This window comes from Podarcis bocagei, assembly GCF_964188305.1.
Source record: "Podarcis bocagei genome assembly, chromosome: 17".
Taxonomy (NCBI): domain Eukaryota; kingdom Metazoa; phylum Chordata; class Lepidosauria; order Squamata; family Lacertidae; genus Podarcis; species Podarcis bocagei.
In genome coordinates, this window is record NC_138143.1 from 15912511 (window position 1) to 15925751 (window position 13241).

Below are 13241 nucleotides of genomic sequence, written 5' to 3' on the forward strand. Positions count from 1 at the left end.
AAAGGAGCTGTGAGAAAAAAGATTATGCAAATATATATTCATATATATGAATCAGTACACATTTCAACCTACATATGGGATTATCCTGCGACAATGTCTATAAAGAATAACCACAGAGCTTTATTTATATAGTACAGTGGTACTTTGGGTTACATATGCTTCAGGTTACAGACTCCGCTAACCCAGAAATAATACCTCAGGTTAAGAACTTTGCTTCAGGATGAGAACAGAAATCGTGCTCCGGCGGTGTGGCAGCAGCAGGAGGCCCCATTAGCTAAAGTGGTGCTTCAGGTTAATGGACCTCCGGAACGAATTAAGTACTTAACCCGAGGTAACACTGTAATGTAATTGTGGTTTACATGCAACTGTTCTGGAAGCTAGTCTTTCATGATGTTATGCCGGGTAGTGATGAGAACTTTATCATATAGAATCTGATTAGAAATCTGGGGAATCAGCAGTGTAGTGAAAATCATGCACAACCAGCTATGACCACCTGCAGAGGACGACATGTGAACCAGTCCTCAGAACGTGCATTTTCAGACAGCGGCTTTCCCCAGCGACTGTAGTGCTAAGTTAGAAAGACGTACTATTTTCACAGGGAGTGATGTTGCAACGCTGCCAGTTAGCCGGCCTCGGTCTCCAGGCGCAGTAGTGCTCTTGCACGGGTTTGTTGGTGCGGACACGCACACATTCCACTCGTCTCGACTGGAAGCCGTAGTTCCCGCAGGTAGCCGTGCACAGAGTCCACAGACTGACCCTCCAGTGCACTCCGCAAGCATCTGTCCAGCAGTTCTGCGTGCTCAGAGGCCTTTTGGCAAACAGAAGAGATACAATACTACTGCAGAAATATTCTTAAAAACAACACCTGTACGAGCCTTTCAGGAAAGGCTGACCCTTGTCTGGCCAAGTAGGAGTCAAACCAGAGTCAGTCCCCTGTCTTGACAAATCAACCAGAAGGATGTACAGGAAATAGGTTGGGCCCTCTTAGTTTTGCATACTCACCAAGTATTAACAGCCCAGAAGTGAAACTCAGCAGAGTGCTAACCCTTTTCTTGCAACAAACCATTAACCGAAAGCCAACCGTGCAAATGGTGCCCTGAAAAAATTGCTAAGCCGAAACGAAGTTGTAAGAGGAGTCACAAATGACTACAAGAGCAAAAAACCTTCAAAAGTGGCCAGCCTATTTCTTGTTCAAGATTACTCTTGTCTTCGTACAAGTAAGCCAAATTGAATGATGCCACAGTGGCAAGCAAAACAGCCCAGTTCTCTTTCCATCATTTTGCACAGTTTATTCTGACATCTGTACGACTTTGCATATTTGCTTCTGGTTTTGCAAGTCAAAGGAAAAGGCGAGGATCTGTGAAAGGCGCAGGATTCTGCTACTGGAATCCTGCCAATGCCCTCTGGCTTCCAGGGTTCCAGCATCCAAGCATTTCTTTCTAAAAATAAGGGCTGGGCACTTGCCCTTTATAAAATGAAAAGTTGAGCTTTTCCGGAAGCTGAATTGTGTGTGCAGTATTTTCTACATCCACATGAAATCATAACATGTAAACATAGTCCGCCAGTAAGAAAAGAGAGGAAGAGGATTGGCTAATGTTTTCATTTTCTCCTTTAATGAGCCAATCCATCCATCCCTAAAGCAACAAGTACTCTGTCCTCTTGAGAGTCCCATGGACTGCAAGGAGATCAAACCTCTCCATTCTTAAGGAAATCAGCCCTGAGTGCTCACTGGAAGGACAGATCGTGAAGCTGAGGCTCCAATACTTTGGCCACCTCATGAGAAGAGAAGACTCCCTGGAAAAGACCCTGATGTTGGGAAAGATGGAGGGCACAAGGAGAAGAGGACGACAGAGGACGAGATGGTTGGACAGTGTTCTCGAAGCTACCAGCATGAGTTTGACCAAACTGCGGGAGGCAGTGGAAGACAGGAGTGCCTGGCGTGCTCTGGTCCATGGGGTCACGAAGAGTCGGACATGACTAAATGACTAAACAACAACAACAACTCTGTCCTAGATTTATTCACTTTGCAAATCGTAACGTTTCCTTCAGGCATTCTCAGTATTGGTAGACTTTATTTTGAGACAGGTGAAATTGTTAGATGAAGCATTGAAATGGGCGGGGTTTCAGGGATCAGGGTTCTTGTGGGCTTCTCACATGCATCTGGTTGACCTCTTTGAGAACAGGATGATGGGCCAGGTTGTCCTTTGGCTTATCTAGCAGGGCTCTTGCTATGTTACTAATGCTGGCTCCGCTCTGCCCATCCCACAGGATGGGCTTTCTCCCTGTCCAGCTCCTGTCTCCTTGCTTGGGGGACAAATGTTTCCCGAACAGGGACCTGATGACTTTTCCTCCTTGAGATGCTGGCAGGTTGGGGATTTCTCTTTTCCAGCTCCGTCTGCTCTCATGGTTGTGGTGATGAGATTCAGGAAAGGAAGGGGAGGACTCAACATCTAGGATTGGCATTTCCCTTCTCAAGCTTGTTGCTTAGGGAAGAGGATGAGCTAGTCAGACTGTGATTTGCCTTGGTTTCTTTTTTAATGAGCTATAAATCAAATCCAGTAGAGTTATTTCACTCTCTTCATAAGTCCTCATTATCATGGGTAATGAAGTGACCATATTCAAGGTAACTAGATCTTGCAGGAAAGATGAGGGAATATGAGGGAATACATTTGCATTCCTCTGTGATAATGGATGATGTTAGATATATAGTTGTAGCTCGCACTCCACAGGAAACAGGTGACTGGGAGTGGCCGCCGAGACCATATAACACCGGTCATGAAAGACCTGCATTGGCTCCCAGTACGTTTCCAAGCACAATTCAAAGTGTTGGTGCTGACCTTGAAAGCCCTAAACAGCCTCTGTCCTGTATACCTGAAGAAGCGTCTCCACTCCCATTATTCAGCCCAGAGGTCCAGCTCCGAGGGCCTTCTGGTGGTTCCTTCACTGCGAGAAGCAAGGTTACAGGGAACCAGGCAGAGGGCCTTCTTGGTGGTGGCACCCGCCTCCTGTCAGATGTCAAGGAGCTTCACAGTATTCCAATATACCTGAAGGAGCTTCTCCACCCCCATTGTTCAGCCCAGACACTGAGGTCCAGCTCCGAGGTGGTTCCCTCCCTGTGAGGTTACAGGGAACCAGGCAGAGGGCCTTCTTGGTGGTGGCGCCGGCCCTGTGGAACGCCCTCCCATCAGATGTCAAGGAAATAAACAACTACCTGACTTTTAGAAGACATCTGAAGGCAGCCCTGTTTAGGGAAGCTTTTAATGTTTGGTGTTTTATTGTGCTTTTAATATTCTGTTGGGAGCTGCCCAGAGTGGCTGGGGAAACCCAGCCAGATGGGTGGGCTATAAATAATCCCCCCCAACAGGATTAAAACTTAAAGTTCAAAACATAAATAATGCTATGTCATAATTGGCACACATGGTGTCAGTTTCTGAAAATATCAGCAGGGCTTACCGTGGAAGGGAGCTGCATTGGTCGGAAGGCACAGATATCCCATCCCTGGTCCGGCAGAAAACCTGCCTGTGTTGTACAGCCAGTCGAGATCCAATGCATGGTCCATTACACTGTTAAAAAAGACAACTGGACATTTAGAACAGACATGCACTATTTATTATTATTATTATCAAAGAATGCAGCCTACCAATCATGTATCGAAATCTACCAAGGGCTTGATAAATATTTATTTGTTGCTCGTCCAGGATTGTAAAAGAGGTGTGGCTGGTATACTGAATGCAGCTTGGTGGGTCATAAATTGAGTGGGCTGCAGCAGAACGAAGAAATAGCATGCATTTCTTTCAGTACTGCTAAAGGAACACTGCAAATGAGTCAGATGCTCCCTGTCTTTTGCTACGGATCTGTGGCCTGGGAGAGGTATGATTTAATAATTTATTGTTAAATTCCAGAAGCATAGCTAGGGTGGTCTGTTTCAGCAAAACCAACAAGAGTCCTGTTGCACCAGGAAATTAATGGTAGCATGGACTTTTGTGTGCCAGAACCCCTGAAAACTGATGCTACAGTAAACACATTAGCCTTTCAAGCTGCCTTGGTTGGTGCTATAAATTCAAGAGTTTAGGACAAATGAAAAGTCCCCTCTCACTTTCCCATTTTGTTGTCCTGCAGCTTGAGATCCACACGGCAAATGCCACTCTATCCCGTTTGCCGGATGTTTTACTAATAATTTAGAGGCAACCCCTTCAAAACAAGTAACCAAAAAGCAAGAGACAATTAATGCAAGTCCTGGAAACGTAACAAAAGTCGTGAATGAGAATTCATTAAGAGTTTCACGGAAGGGTTGTCCACAGATCTAAGGTAAACTCCCCTCAGTGTGGAAAAATGGGTAATGACTACAGATCTGCCTAAATGAAAATAATTAAAAAGAACTCTGCAGTGGAAATATATATCAGTTAGGCTCCTGCTCGTTGCCAGATTTCATAGCCTCTTGGCCTTCTCATAGTTGATCATGAAGTTGTGATCCTAGAAGACCGACAGGGTCACATGAAGTCTTCTGTTGTTTGGTGCAGGGATGCAGAGTCAATCATCATGTCCTCGAGGTAAGGAGAAGGGAATAGGCACAGAAGCAGCCACTACCTAGGTGAAAGCTCTCTGGGCTGAGGCAAGGGCAAACCAGATTGCTCCGTATTGGAGGTGAAAGCCGTTGTAGGCAAACATGAGGAACCTGTGCTGTGGTGGAAAGATAGGAATGCGTGTGGGATGTGATCCATGAGAATCAGTCAAGTACAACATTCCTTGTAATGCTAGAGAAGACATGCAGGGAAATGTTTGGTCCAGCCAGTCAAAACTTCCTGTTCCTCCTGGCTGGAGCATCCTTCCTTTGCATGTGTTAGAAGGAGGGTGTGACCTTACCTGTCCAGGTAATAAAAGGAAGAGTCATGCAGAACACTTTCTCTTTTTGACTTCCTTCTTTGTTTGACCAGCTTTCAGCTAGGACTGCTCTGCTAGCTCTCAGCTAGCAGAAGCACTGGGATCATTCCCCCGTATGGGGTAGATCCACATGTACATATTTGTAACTAAGTCTGCCTTCAGGAATCCAACTGTGAACTGATGTGAGTAAACTTCCTTTATTGACTTTGAATAAGATTGTGGCGTCTTTATTCTTTTTAAGAGGGATTCAAGGGAACTTGCCAGGAACGTACAATTCAATCTGAGACAGACTGAATTGTATAATAGAGCCTCACATGAGCCTGCAACCAGCCATCTGCTGTGCATGTAAAAAGGGGAATGTAACTCTGCTAAGTAAAAGAACTTGCTAGTGCAAGTTAGGAAGGATATTAATAAACAATATTTCCTCTCCTGCCACCCTGGACATTCCCACAATGCGCAGGTTGGCTTCTGTCAGATAGTCAGAGGGCATGAAGCCCTCCTTTTGGAGATATTCCTGAATAGGCTGTAATGTCTCCATCTGAAAACGGTGGTGTTTTATGAGTTGGCTGCAAAACTTGAGGCCTAATACCGTTCTGAGCGATCTATCTTTCTTGGATGTGGTAAAGGTAGAATAGATCCCTGAGCCACATTCTTCTTGAAGAATGTGCTCCACCAACTGCTCTATCTAGTAGGTGTACCATTGCATTTCTGACCCCAGCTCTCTTGGAGGGGTCTGGCAAGACTGGAGACGGTAAGAATTTGGATGGAGGAGCTGTAGGTTCATTCCAGACAAACACCATTGTGGATATTGTCCGGCACCCTTCGGTCTGATGTGGTCAGCTGCTGGCTAGCTGTCCTCCCACTGGAATGGCGACATTGCTGAGAGTGGTGGGGTTTGTTCTGTTGCGTGTTGCAGGATTAGGACTATTGATTTGACTTATGCTCCTGCTCATTGCCAGATATCACCTCCAACTTGATTCCTCACCAAATACTGTGGACATTGCCTGCTTAAATGACTATATTGTCTGGAAGTGGAATGATCGATCATGCTGTGAACACCCCAAAGCTCTAGAGCCAATCCAACCCTGAACTGAGCTACTACTTCCCAGAGGGGACTCAATGCACCCAAGGGAACTTTTGACTCCCATTACTCTGAACAGCCAGCCTCCCAAACAGCATTTCAAATTCCTCAGCCCTAGACTTCAAATCCGTAGTCTCAAATATCTCCACTGCAAACCATCATGAGTGAAACTGGAGTTACAGTGAACGTACTTAATTCTTATGAGAAATGATTACATGGAATTCCTGCCTTTGAGGCTGTCACGACACCTACATCAAAACTAAATGATAGGAGACAGGGGAGGGAAGGTCTGTTTGCAGAGGGGACAACGTAATCTGCTTATTTTCCCTGCACTTTGGGAAAGGTAATCATTGAGCTTGGCCAATCAGAACCTGATGTCTCCTTGAGTGGACTGTGTGATACAATAGTGAAATGGCACTGATCCATGGCCAGTAATCTGTTCTTAATTGTAATCAGAATAATCAATTTGTAGGCCTGCCTGGGAATGGAGCCTTGTAAGTTTACACAATGCATGAGAAACTCCTCTCCCTGTTCTCTGGTTGGAGAAATATTATATCAGAAAGCCGAAAGGTCAGGTGAAACAGATGAATTCATACAACTTTTTATAATTGAGCTTGGATATGACATCATGGGATGCTATAAACTAAAAGCCATCCCTCTGGGGGAACTAGACATAAACCTTACCTGGCATTCCAGGGAAAGTACAAATTAGACCATTTGCTTACAGCTTTTCAAGGAAAGATCTGATCCTTTTTAAATAAATGGCAGCATGATAAGTCAATCAATGCTGGAGGGAACATTTTCTAAAATCTACCAAAGCAGAATTTGTGTGTGTGCATGCATACACATGTTTTTAATGCAGTTATCTGCCAAATGAAAGCTAATAAGAAGTCTGATTTGGCCATAGGATACCTTGCAATCCTTCTTCACCCCACCAAACCGTATTCTTCAGGATGGGCTAGCACTGCCCTCATTGTGGCAGCTCAACACTGCATACTGCGTAATGGACAGTAATGTAATGTGTAATGTCTTTTAACCAGGGAATTATAAGTCCATCTGGTTCATCAGGAATTGTAGAATAAACGTTGCTAGTTGACCCACAAGGCCTTTTTACCTGTCTGACATAAGACGTACTTTATTTGCTATTCTTTCAAATTGGCTTACCATGCTGTGATCGTTCTCAGTAATGGGCCGGATATTGCGGATGATGCAGTCATACGGCTATTATAATTTTATCAGGATATTACTGGGTTCCTCTAAACTTAATTTCCCTGTGCAGCTAATATTTAACAGCATCCATTAAAACATATGGCTTAACGCCGTCATTTTAGGGTCAACCAAGAGTGACAGCAACATGCGCTTACAATTTCCTTTAATGCTATTATGATTAATATACACCAAACTTTTTAAACACACACACACACACACACACGCCCATGTTAAAATGCTAATTTTTGCCTGCACTGAAGCAATCCTGAGAGGCCTGTCACCGTGGTTTTACTGGTGGGTAACTGGGATGATGACTTGCACAGGGCTATCTAGTAGAAAGACACCAACCCAATTTTTAAAATGCATTCTCAACCCCTGTTTTAACCTCCTCACAATCCCGAACAAGAAGAAGAGTTTGGATTTGATATCCCGCTTTATCACTACCCGAAGGAGTCTCAAAGCGGCTAACAATCTCCTCTCCCTTCCTCCCCCACAACAAACACTCTGTGAGGTGAGTGGGGCTGAGAGACTTCAGAGAAGTGTGACTAGCCCAAGGTCACCCAGCAGCTGCATGTGGAGGAGCGGGGAAGCGAACCTGGTTCCCCAGATTGCGAATCTACCGCTCTTAACCACTACACCACACTGGCTCCTAATGACTGGCAGCTGCATGTACTTACCTGCCCCCAGGCAGATGTTGCCCACTCGACACACAGCTGTCTGTTACAGCTCTGGGTGTCTACTGGGCGCTTGGAAAGTTGAGCACATGCGTCGTTTGACATGGGCATGGAGCTGCCTGCGGCTGTCAGCTTTTGACATGTCACCCGACGGGTCTGGATGCCTCCACCACAGCTTTGTGTACAATGGGACCACGACGTCACCATCCATCTAGCACAAGGATAAGGGGAAAGGAAGAAGAATTACTGGTGGGTGAGCCACAGGTGTGTAGCAAAACGACCTGCCCTCTCTTCCTTCTGAAACTGTACACTTTCAGTCAACTTGGCTTTTATTCTAACAAGGATTCTCACCTTCTCCTTCTGTGAAAGGCCAGTGGGGCTCGAGAAACTCAAAAAACCTCTCTCTCTCTAGCAGTGAACAAGGTGGTAGGTGCTGAGTGAAGCACAACCAAAATGGGGCCAGCGAGAAACAACAGGGGAGACATAAGTAAAAAAAGGAAAAAGCCGCAACTTTTTCAAACACCTGTCGAAGAATGAGAATGCCCAGGAGGTGCTGAATACTAGCTGTCAGTTGGGGGGAAAAACAGGCATGGGAGGAATTTAATCTTCTACACCCACTCTTTATAGCTTGTTGTAAAAGGTAAAGGACCCCTGGACGGTTAAGTCCAGTTAAAGGCGACTATGGGGTTGCGGTGCTCATCTCGTTTTCGGGCCAAGGGAGCCGGTGTTTGTCTGCAGACAGCTTTCCAGGTCATGTGGCCAGCAGGACTAAACCGCTTCTGGCGTAACAGGACACCGTGACGGAAACCAGAGCACATGGAAACACCGTTTACCTTCCCACTGGAGTGGTACCTATTTATCTACTTGCACTGGTGTGCTTTCGAACTGCTAGGTTGGTAGGAGCTGGGACTGAGCAATGGGAGCTCACCCCGTCATGCAGATTCAAACTGACAACCCTCCGATTGGCAAGCCCTAGGCTCTGTGGTTGAGACCACAGCGCCACCCGCGTCCCTGGCTTAACTTGCTGTATCCAGGAGGAGGCACGTGACTGGCACCCTGAATAGGAACACACCAATTAGGTGTGATGATGACGACACACTGCAACCTTTTGTTGCAGGTAGGGGTGGGGAGAATTTTGGTTTGGTTCCCATTTCAATGTGAACCCACTTAATTCGCCCTCCCTAAAACAACGTGAGAACCGAAACACAGCCATCTCTCAAAACTCACACTTCTCCGAATTTTGTGATGCAGTTCTCCAACAAAAAAATAATAATGTAATGAACTGCATATATTATGAGTAAAGTGGGCATAAAAATGCATATTTCGGCAAAAATAACGTACAAACACACATATTAGGGAAAATTGCTTCCAAATACATAAAAAAGAACATAAAAAAATTATGTTAGGAGAAATGTGAATTTAAATGGTAGGAATGTTCACCAGGACTTGTCAAGTGACACAGATCTCAGGCAAACTTATCTTAAGACTGTGAAAATGAGCAACTGAAATGTACAGATTCATCCATTTCTATTTCATCCCTAGGAAATGCAATTTTTGATGCATTGCTAATTCTTAAGGTTCTATGACACTGTCAGGCCAAGAATATACATTATAACGATACTTGAACTGTTTCTTTTTTTTCTTTGTGGGGTGGTGCTGTGATTTGACAATATAATTTAGGCTGCAGTCCTAACTAGGAAGCAAGGACCATTGAATAAAATGCAAAAATAGAGAGGAATTTAGAAATCCATTAGAAGGGGTTGAGGGAAGTCTTAGGCTGTGATTAGGCTGAAAATTTGTGCAAAAAAATTATGTACAGTATAGGAAGCAAGGAACTTACTTCCAAGTAAACATGAATAGGACTTCTCTTTCTTGCCCTTTAAATTAAATAAAAATGCAAACTCTGCAGCTGTGAATTTGCTTTTATTCTTCTTCTGCTAACCAGGACTCCCCCCACCCCAAATACCCCCCCCCGAAACTTATCAGGTCCTGCCAAAACAAAGAAAACACACTTCCCCTTTCTTTGTAACGCTGCTCTTTGGAAAGGTCAAATCCACAGGTTTTTCTGCCCCTTGTAAATTTCAGCCCTGCATTTCCAGCCTCTTTCTCTTTCCCAACTTATGCACATTTCATCAGTTTCTTGGGAGTCGGTAAAAGCAGCATGGGCGCTGCTGCAGCTTAGTAGAGGGGCAAATGAAAGTGCATAAATCATTCCTGCAGAATGTGTTTCCCACCAGCAAGTCAGAATTTTGCTGATATTAATGAGCAAGTTTCATATTTCACACACTCTCCTGGTCCCAGTTGTCCCTTACGGTTCAGCTGGCCATCCTTTGTCTAAAGCAGAGATGTGTGGAACATTATGGAAAAGTAATTAAAAGGGAGTTATTTCCAAGATGGCCACTCCAAGCTGATCATGCAAATCTTTGCTTTTGTTGTTTCGTTTCTATTGGCAGCTGCGCTGCTGCTGCTGCTATTGTCAGAAAAGATTCTGAAGTCATGAAACACTGGAAACAGCCCCTGATAGACCTTTGCTCCACAACGTCTACGTTGGCCTGGTTTCTCACGACGCAGCGAATGGCTTGCGGGGACCACACAAACTTGCAGGTTCTTGGAGAGCAGCTCGCAACCACTTTGCTCCTCTGCTGTATTTTTCTTCACTTCCACACCATATTGAGCTGAGCAAATGTTCAACTTAGCATTCTGTTGTCCAAACCCAGGCTGGCGGTTGAGCTCTCTTCTTGCTAACCAATGGCTGTAAAAAGGTAAAGGGACCCCTGACCATTAGGTCCAGTCGTGTCCGACTCTGGGGTTGCAGCGCTCATCTCGCTTTACTGGCCGAGGGAGCCGGCATACAGCTTCCGGGTCATGTGGCCAGCATGACAAAGCTACTTCTGGTGAACCAGAGCAGTGCACGGAAACGCCGTTTACCTTCCCACCAGAACAGTACTTATTTATCTACTTGCACTTTGAAGTGCTTTCAAACTGCTAGGTTGGCAGGAGCAGGGACCAAGCAATGGGAGCTCACCGCATCGCGGGGATTCGAACCGCCGACCTTCTGATCGGCAAGCCCTAGGCTCTGTGGTTTAACCCACAGTGCCACCTGCATCCCCTAACCAATAGCTGTAGCAAAGGAAAAAACCTTGGCTGTACAGCCTGTGGTTAGTGAAGAGGGAGCTGAACCACGTGGCCAAGTCTGGACGGCTCAGCGCGGCACCTGAGTTGAAAAGGCAGAGGAGGAGCAAAAAAGACAGCAATCCTCTCTCTGGGAGCACGCACATTTGGGAATATAGAGGCACAGGAAGTGGGTGATCCCTGTGTCTGAGAGGTTGGCCACTTGTCTGTCCTGGACGGGGCTGCTCTCCTTCGTAAAGAACAGGGGCACTGGTTGGGGGCCGTCCTGGATCCATCTTTGTCACTTGAGGGTCAAGTAGCCTCATGAGACCAGGGCCCTGCAGGATTTAACCTCCTTCCGCAGGGCCTGTAAGACAGAGCTATTCCGCCTGGCTTTCAATTTGAACTTAGCCTGATCTTTCATTCCCCTTCCTTCCCTCCCCTTCTCCTTTTTATGAAGATTACCCACTCTGGGATCCCACAGGTAATTCTCCTCGCTGGCCCAAATGGAACTAATTTAGCCAGCTAGCCCTGGTGATCATTTAATGTTTATTGGGTAGCTTTCCCCCCTAAACTGATTTTTGAATTCTGAATTTATTGTTATTCATGTTTTATACTGTATTTTAAGCTGTTTTTTGTTGCCTCAATTAAGTGTTTTAAATTTGTTGTTAGCCGCCCTGAGCCTGGTTTTCTGAACCGGGAAGGGTGGGGTATTCACGAAAAATTATTATTATTATTATTATTATTATTATTATTATTATTATTATTATTATTATTATTATTATTGGCTAGGAGTGCCTTTCAGTGGCGTGTGGTGATTTTTTTGTAGAGGGACAGTTAGGGCCAGATGCTCCAGCTTGCAAAGGCAATTGGGAGGTCCGATGTTGCGTGTGTGATGCCCAAACGTCGTGTTTTTTGAGCATCGCACCTCCCGCTCTGAGCTAGGCACAAGCTTTCCAGCCCTTGGGGAGGAAGCGCCAGGCTTTAATACTTTAATACTCTAATTTACCAGGAACCTTTAGGAGACTAGCCTAGTTCCCCTAGTCCACTGACTGCACGCCACTGTACAGGGTAGATATGGATTGTAGCAAATTTTACATGTTTACGTCACTTCCCAAACCAGACGTGGGAGCGTAGTGCATGCAGAGTAAATGGGAGTATGTACGCAGCCTACATTTTCTCCAAAAGATGGGTTGAAAAATCTAGTCTCTTCCCAAGCACAAGTCTAGGAATCTTTATGTCTAAGATAACACTGCATAATAACATGGGGAGTGTGGCCTGCAGTTTGGCTCAGTTTATTTATTTAAAACCGCTGGTCATAACAAAACAGATCACAGAATACAGTAGTCTCCGAAAGTGCTGAGAATTATTGCTTTCTTTTACTAAGCTGTGCTTTTTACAAGCCGTCTCATAAAAGGAACTACCGTATTTTTCGCTCCATTGGACGCACCGGACCATAGGAGGGGGAGAACAGGGTAATTTTTTTTTCTTGTTCTCCCCCTCTAAAATAAGGTGCGTTCAAGGTACATTCACCAGAGCTTGTGGGGCTGGCGGTGGGGGGAAGCGCTGCTTTCCCCCACCGCCAGCCTCAAAGATCCCTGAAGCCTTTGGAGCGCAGCGCCCCGCTGCCCTACAGAGGTTTGCGCGCAGCCGTCCCCAAGCTAGAGCAGCGAGATGGAGCCCTCCGTCTCGCTGTTCTGGCTTGGGAACAGCCTTGCTAGCTTCTGCAGGACAGCGGGGTGAAGGCACCGTCCCCAAGCTAGAGCAGCGAGACGGAGCGCTCCGCAGTGCTCCGTCTTCCTGTTCTGGCTTTGGGCTTAGTGGCGCAGCCTGCATTCGCTCTATAGGACGCACACACATTTCCCCTTAATTTTTGGAGGGGGAAATGTGCGTCCTATAGAACGAAAAATACAGCATGTGACTGTGAAAGCTGGATTCACCCAATATTTCTCCTGCTTCCTGCATTCATATGGACCTTGTTTCTCTCTGTTTTTTTACAAGAGTTTCCTCACTTGACTGCCGGCAGGGAACTCTTTATTTAATGCAGGCTACCAATTTATTTGTGTGTGTGTGTGTGTGTGTGTGTGTGTGTGTGTGTGCGCGCGCGCGCTGCTTTATAATGCTGATTAATATTCTACCTACAGCCTTTTAAATGTGTTTGTGGGATGGGGGAGGGGCATTATTGTTTTGTTTTAACTATTTACTTGCGTTTATACCTTGTATTTTCATCCTGTGAACAGCCCTCAGATCTTGTGATGAAAGTAGTCTATAAATCTAATAAATAA

At 45.5% G+C, this 13241-nt stretch overlaps 1 protein-coding gene across 2 annotated transcripts in view; it reads right to left on the minus strand.

Moving 5' to 3' along the window:
* The window catches only part of ADAMTSL1 (ADAMTS like 1), a 505954-nt gene that overhangs the window by 5838 nt on the left and 486875 nt on the right, over positions 1 to 13241 (minus strand). For both annotated transcript variants that reach the window (XM_081176059.1, XM_081176060.1), the window contains 3 exons: positions 7849 to 8056; positions 3454 to 3563; positions 588 to 808 (listed from right to left, as the gene is read on the minus strand). In XM_081176059.1, coding sequence (XP_081032185.1) covers positions 588 to 808; positions 3454 to 3563; positions 7849 to 8056 — 539 coding nt within the window. The remainder of the gene's footprint in view (positions 1 to 587; positions 809 to 3453; positions 3564 to 7848; positions 8057 to 13241) is intronic.